Source organism: Engraulis encrasicolus, chromosome 3, assembly GCF_034702125.1.
Source record: "Engraulis encrasicolus isolate BLACKSEA-1 chromosome 3, IST_EnEncr_1.0, whole genome shotgun sequence".
Lineage (NCBI taxonomy): Eukaryota > Metazoa > Chordata > Actinopteri > Clupeiformes > Engraulidae > Engraulis > Engraulis encrasicolus.
The window spans coordinates 32,167,189-32,174,688 of record NC_085859.1 but is presented as its reverse complement, the minus strand read 5'-3'; the positions used below and the strand labels follow the sequence as shown (position 1 = coordinate 32,174,688).

At 46.8% G+C, this 7,500-nt stretch overlaps 1 protein-coding gene across 1 annotated transcript in view; it reads right to left on the bottom strand.

Annotated features, from left to right (window-relative positions):
- arl15a (ADP-ribosylation factor-like 15a) overlaps nt 1-7,500 on the bottom strand; it is a 296,066-nt gene that overhangs the window by 209,554 nt on the left and 79,012 nt on the right. The window contains exon 3 of the mRNA XM_063193820.1: nt 4,253-4,312. Coding sequence (XP_063049890.1) covers nt 4,253-4,312 — 60 coding nt within the window. The remainder of the gene's footprint in view (nt 1-4,252; nt 4,313-7,500) is intronic.

The following is a 7,500-nucleotide window of genomic DNA, read 5'->3' as shown; positions in this document are numbered from 1 at the left end:
ATGTCTATGGACTTTTTTAATTTTGAAATTGATTTTGCTTGATTTATTGGCTTAAATCTCACAGTTTTTCAAACAAAAACTGCACACAAAACTGCACAAGAAACATAGTTCTGCTACAGCTTAAAACACAAAAAATGATTTCAACTTTAAAACACCAATGAGCTGCACCTTAACCTGGGATGTATACAATCTTCCCCCACAACTTAATAAAAAAGGCAAGCTTTCTGATTTTCAGTTACGACCCATTACAATAGTTGACATATGTAGATAATCATGTCCAGCCATGTATCATGGACACGGATGGCGGCTGAACCTCAGCCTCCCACAACCGCTTTAACCATTTAGGCCGGCTGGCAGGCCCGTCAACATGGGGGGACAAAGGGGTATGTTGTCCCGGGACCAGGGAGATAGGGGGCCTAGCATTGCATTCCCATTACATTGTATGTATTGTGTTGGGGGCCTTTTCAGATTACTTTGTCCTGGGCCCACAAAAAGCTGTCACCGGCCCTGCCGGCCGGTGACTGCATCAAACGAGGCCCTATGACAAGGCAGCTAATGTGTTTCTGCTACAAGTACCTCTGTAACCTCTTGACTGGTTTTCCTTTCATCAGACGGACCAAAACCACGGAGGTAAGGAATACCAGTATTCCTGAGAGACTGAGACGGGGGAGAGGACGACTGACTACATGACCATGTACAATAAATCAGCTCTGCCACAACAGAGCCCTTGCATGAAAAAAGGAAAGCCCAAAAAGTATGCCCCAGAGAAGGACCTCTGAAGCCCTCGTCGGCTTCTGTGTAATTCAGACCCCCCACATCGCCTTCTCTGTCACTCGTGTGTTACAGGATGAATGGTTGTGCATTTTTCAACATAGATACTGTATGCTGGTCAGTTAGTGGTAAGTTAACATGAAACAAAATGACAGATATGATTTTCACCTCCGCCAAGGAAATTGTGTTTTCGGTCGCGTTGGTCTGTCTCTCTGTCTGTCTGTCTGTCTGTCTGTCTGTCTGTCTGTCTGTCTGTCTGTCTGTCTGTCTGTCTGTCTGTCCGTCCGTCTGTTTGTCAGCATGATAAGTCAAAAAGTTATGCACGGATTTGGATGAAACTTTGTGGAGTTGTTGGAAATGACCAAAGAAATCTGGCACCATGATTTTTTAAAAGATTCTTCACTATTGCTAGTCTAGAAATCTAGACACCCCTAGTGACCTAAATTTGAAGGAATTTTGACATTCCAGTTTCTAACCCCACAAAAGAAGGCAGGAGGACTTCATAAAAAATAGGGTGTAAAATAGTAATATGTTCTATCAAACAGCTTCATTGGCGGAAGTCTGCACTCTCTGAGTGCATTTCTAGCTTAAATGTTTTTATTTGTTTTGAGAAGAAATATAATTGGTCTCAGTACTGTACAACACTGCTGGAAGAGCACCATTGTCTCAAACGGAAATATTTCTGTCTGCCTGCTTTTACCTAGAGTTACCTGGCTCCCCCTTTTTCAGCCTCTTTCTCTCTCTCTCACTCACTTGCTATCCCTCCCACTCTCTCTTTCTCTCTCTCTCTCTCACTCCTTCTCTATCTCTCATCTCTTTCCGTGTGGCTCAGCGTCTCTGGGGAAAAAGGGGAGAGGGGGGGGCTTTGTGGGGCCCTCTGTAGTCACTGGGAAGTCACTTGTCAAGACGCGCGGTGCACCTGTCATGTCCAAGGGCTCGCACAAAAACACATAAATTACTCGGGCCTGGGTCCTCACTCTGAACGTTCTCGTAAATATAGCCCTCGGGGTGAGCCACACACACCCCCGAGCGCCAAAAGATTTATGCCCTATCCAAAAACACCCCCTCTGTTCAGTGTGTCGGCATGCCTCCCATGGTGTTTCACTACTCTGGCCCACTCCACGTCGCCTCATTGCACCCCATCCAAGCAAACCCTCCTCCATCCCTTCTTTCTCCTTCATCCATCCACCCACCCTGCGTTCTGTTCTGCACTCCACTCCACTCCACCCTCCTCCATCCCTTCTCTCATTCATCCATCCACCCACTCACCCACCGTTCTGTTCTGCACTCCACTCCACTCTGTCCCCATCACACCCCTTTCCACAAACCCCATCCCCGCCCCCTCCATCCAGCCAGCCAACCATTCACCCACCCACCCACGGTTCTCCCAATGTAGCATCCCACCGACTTTGTGAAAACTGTTTTCGGACCGAAACGTCCCTCCTGGGGGCAACGGGGGTTAGGCGAGAGGCACTGGTCCAGAACAGAAGCCCCTAGCCCTCAGCTCTGCGTGTCTTGTCCCAGAGACGCTCAGGTGCACCTGAGAGTGTGCTCAATGCAAGCCTGCCTGCAGCGACGGCACTGACCCAACACGTCTGATACGAATATCAGACACACAACACAGAGACAGGCACAAACGCCCTTGCTCTTAAGGCAATGTGGTGTTTCAATTATGCTGTGAGAACGAGGGAAAGACACAAGGGGGTGGGGGTGGGGGGGCACGACACACTCCTTTTTGCACACAGAAAAGAGGAAGAGAGAAAAAGATGAAGAAAGAGAGGGATTCGTGAAGCTGCAGACCCTCTTCCCAAATGTACAATCTGGTTTAAGGATAACCCAACTCTGGCTCATAATCCAAGATGATCCCTGAGGCGAGGAAGTCTATCGGTGAAATACAACAAATCCCATCCCTCCGCAAACTCCTCAGCCAAGCCCCATGCTAAACTCCGCCAGGGACTACAATCGTTAGCCAAAGCCAACACCTCACCTATCTCTCTCTCTAAAGATTCGGCCGAAACGAAAACACATTTCCACCCCTTTAAACAAGATGTTGTGGATCACCTAGCTGATGCTGACCTATTTGCGAAAACTCAACAGCCTTTGCCAGCATGCAAATGTGCAGCTTAAATGCTACATGCTGTGTAAACTAAATGACATGCTGTGCGTTTCGTGATGAAAGGGGGATGGAATAACGAATGGCTACATCTAACTTTGCATATCAAGGTAATGACTAAGTAAGAGCATGTGGGACTCCACAGCAGCCTCCCGGGTTTCCTGGTAGATAAAGTAGACCTGATCTCTAGATCTTATCTCGGGGCTGACAACGGCCGACTACTGTAATAGCCTTTTAAAAAGGCTCTTCTTAGAGAGACCATCAAACAGTTTTAAGGCTGCACGCCAAGGCACTGCACACTACCTGCAGGCTGCTAAACGTCTTGAGAGAGGGAGAAGGACTAACCCCATTACTCTCACCGTTGACTCCTTAACACGGACGTTTCTCTGAGCCATATACTGTATCCTATATACTTTAAAAGCACTACTGTGCATTTATAAATCACCACATGTGGCAGAAGCAATGGCTCCAAGAGATGTGTTTCAGAAGTACACACCTGCTAAACTGCTCTGATCATTTGGGTGGGAAATCTGTGGGTAATACCTACTGTTACGACCTGCACTTCTCCGGCACTGTGGAGCAGCTTTTAGCTACTATGTTGCTTTAGCTCTAAAATCGGGCTGACAGATCATATCGAAGTTCCACAGCTGTATCCAGTTTCAGCTATAGACTCCAGACCCGGATATTCTCAGATGCACCGTGTTAAGTTGATCAAATGCTCTTCTGAATATATATTTATTTAACTCTTTCTTTTTGCTTTTTGGCTGTTTGTTTGTTTAAACCTTTTATACTTAGATGTTCGGCTTCCTTTTTTAATATTTTATTACCTCCGCCAAGGAGGTCATGTTTTCTGTGTTGCTGGTTGCTTGGCTTATCTGTGCATCTGTGTGCAAAATTACATTGCTACTGCAACTTCCATCGTAACCACCTGGGCAACAGGAAGATTATACTGTTACTTGTTGGCAAAGGAAGTAGAATTTAGTGTTGACATAGATCTGCATTACTGGGAGAATTCATGTTTGCTTGAGCTTCTGTTAACACAAGGCTCTGCTTACAGTCCTTATAGACTTTTGTAATAAGGTATATATGCATGTATGTATGCATGTATGTACATATGCATGTATGTATGCATGTATGTATGTATATATGTATGTATGTATGTATGTATGTATGTATGTATGTATGTATGTATGTATGTATGTATGTATGTATGTATGTATGTATGTGTGCGTGTGTGCGTGTGTGCGTGCGTACGTGCGTGCGTGCGTACGTGCATGCGCACGTGCGTGTGTCTGTGTGTCTATGTGTAAGTGCATGCATGTGTTCTCAAGTAAGAACATAACCCCTTATGTAACTTTGAAGTATTACCTCCAAGCTCCTTCACATTTAGTATGGCATTCTGGAACGGCACTGCTTTGATGCTGAAACCTGGAGCAGGAAAGAGAGAGAGAGAGAGAGAGAGAGAGAGAGAGAGAGAGAGAGAGAGAGAGAGAGAGAGAGAGAGAGAGAGAGAGAGAGAGAGAGAGAAAGAGCGAGTGAGAGAGACACAGAGAGAGAGAGAAAGAGAAAGAGAGAGAGTGAGTGGACAGACCCAAGGATACATTGCTTGAGTATCTGTTTTCAAGCCTGATGAATGCTAGGCCAGAAATGTTTCAACAGGCTCAGAGTCACGGCAATTTCCCATTTGGTAGTGTCTTCTTCCCCTGATGATATGCTCTCTTCCTGAAAAATGGAGACAGCTACTACTACAAAGACAACATGACAAAATGGAAGATGGCAAACACACATCTCTTGGATGTTCTTACCTTTGGCTTTTACCTGAGTCCACATCTATTTACATCATGTAACCCACATGTCCACACCGAGGCAGGAGGAGGAAGAAACAGGAAGAAAAAGAGAGAAGGAGAGGAGACAGAGACCGTTGAACAGAGAGAGAGAGAGAGAGAGAGAGAGAGAGAGAGAGAGAGAGAGAGAGAGAGAGAGAGAGAGGAGTGCGTGTGCGTGTGTGTGTGTGTGTGTGTGTGTGTGTGTGTGCGTGTGTGTGTGTGTGTGTGTGTGTGAGAGAGAGAGAGAGAGAGCAATAGAGAGAGAAAGAGAGAGAAACAGACAGCAAGAGAGAGAGAGACAGAGAGAGAGAGAGAGAGAGAGAGAGAGAGAACAAGAGATAAATAGACAAACCAGGAAAGACACAGAAGGGAGAAAGAGGAAGGCAGGAAAGACAGACAGACAAAGACAGATTGAAGACCTGATCGAGGGAGAGAGAGAGAGAGAGAGAGAGAGAGAGAGAGAGAGAGAGAGAGAGAGAGAGAAACAGACAGACAGACAGACAGACAGACAGGCAGGCAGACAAAGAGACAAGTGAAAGAAGGTGTGCGGCGGGCGAGCCCTATGTGTTTGACATGCAGCCTCATAGCATATGGCCCATATTAAAGGGGGAGCCCCCGTCCCCCTGGGGAACATGTGGTCGCACCTCCCAAAGTCCCACCGTGACTTTAAAGAATGTTTATACGTACAGTTTCATAAAGCACTCAGCAGGTGAGGTGAGGGGAGCACGGGAGGCACGAGATGAGAGAAGCACGGGAGTATAGCTAGATAGGCCAGGTGGTTCTCAACCTTTTTTGAGCAATCGCCCCCCTGAACTCACTATAAGCCTCCCAATGCCCCCTTTACCTAATCATAAGCCTGCCAACGCCCCCCTTCGCATTGAAAAATAAACCAGACTAATGCAGCCCTAAGGTAACTAAGCCCCGCCCCCATTCAGCTGTATCCTTCTTAACGCCCCCCCTAGGGCTCCCCAACACCCCCAGAGGGGCTGTAGCGCCCCCGTTGAGAAACACTAAATAGGCCCATGCATCTGTCTCTGGGCCGGTCTGGGCCCGGGCCCAGGCCCACGCAGCACCACTCATCCTGGGCCAAGGAAGAGCTGGCCATGGGCCTGGTATGGACTATGGAGCTGGACGATCTGACAATCTGATCTGAGCCCTGAAGGAAGCGGAGTGGATGCTTGAGTGGATGTACTGTAGCTTGATCCACGTAAAGCCCCGTATCTAATGGTGTTTTTGTCCCCTGAGAGAGAGGCCCTCGTCTCGTGCTGCTGAAGCCAATGGGGACCGCTATGAGTGACTTGGGAGTCGACACTGCATTGACTGAAGTCAAAGGCATACAATGTTATTTGGTCTACGTATTTCACCTGCTGCCATCACTGTTGAAACTGCGTAGGACATGCCACGAGGATGCAAAGCCAATTGTGCAGTGTTAAATCAACATTTAGAAAACAACACCACCACTATGAGCACAGGCGTGTACAGATAGGGACGAGGTGGTGCTAAAGCACCTGTCCCTTTGCCCTACTGGACAAAAATGCCCTTTTTGAAGGCTCTTTTTGGAACTTTTTTCACAATGTACTGTGGTCCACATGTTGACATGATAATCTACAAATGCTTCAGGGATGAAAAGCATGCTACAGTAATGCTCCGATATATAGAGCCTCTATAGCCTAGTTAGGCAGCTGGAAGTTCTACATGCCCCCAACACCCCCCCCTTCAGCACCTGCCCAAAATGTCTGTGCACGCCACTGACTATGAACGCTAAATTTCAGTCACTAATGCGTCTTTTCCACTGCCGTTTTTCTGGTGGGCCTACAGCGCAACACAGTGCAACTCGGCCGCCATTTTTTACTTTTCGAATAGGCATGACACAGCTCAATATTAAAGCATTAATAAAACTTAGTAGATAATTTAAAATTGTGTTAATGTTCTCTTTGTCAATAGTTCACAACTTACTAAATCTTTATAATGCTTTTTATGCATTCTTTATTATAAAGTGTTAACATTCCGATCATCTTAGTCGCAAGAGTGTAGTTGTAGAAAACTGGACTTCTTTTTTGAGCGTTGAAGCTGGTCCTTCGTACGTATGTGTAGAATGACACTGTGGAGATGGCACTGGAACAAGTGAGGTCAAGGGTAGTAAGAGACAATATTTGTCTGCTTCTCCTGATGAAATTTACTCTCCACAGCCATATATACACACAGCAGCAGTTCCCGGTATTTCTGCATACGGTGATCTGTCTGTGTGCGTATGTCAGTACGTGAGAGTACACACACGCGCGCTCAAATGCATGCACACACGAATGTACACACACGCATGCGCGCACACACACACACACACACACGTGTACACACACACACACACACACACACACACACACAAACACACACACACACACACACACACACTTTCTTTTCCTGTATATATACCTTCTCCAGTGCAGTGTTGATGAACAGATCCCAGTTGGGGCTCTGGAAAAGCACAGCGATTGACATTTCTAAACAGAGAAGAGGGATGTGTTTTGTCCCATGGCTGGAGGATGTAAGGCGCACAGCTAAGTCCACTCATACACACATACACACCCTTGGGCCTCACACACACACACACACACACACACACACACACACACACACACACACACACACACACACACACACACACACACACACACACACACACACTGTGTTGAAATCGTCAGAGAATACATCTCTGGCAGTCAGCAAACACACACACACACACACACACACACACACACACACACACACACACACACACACACACACACACAC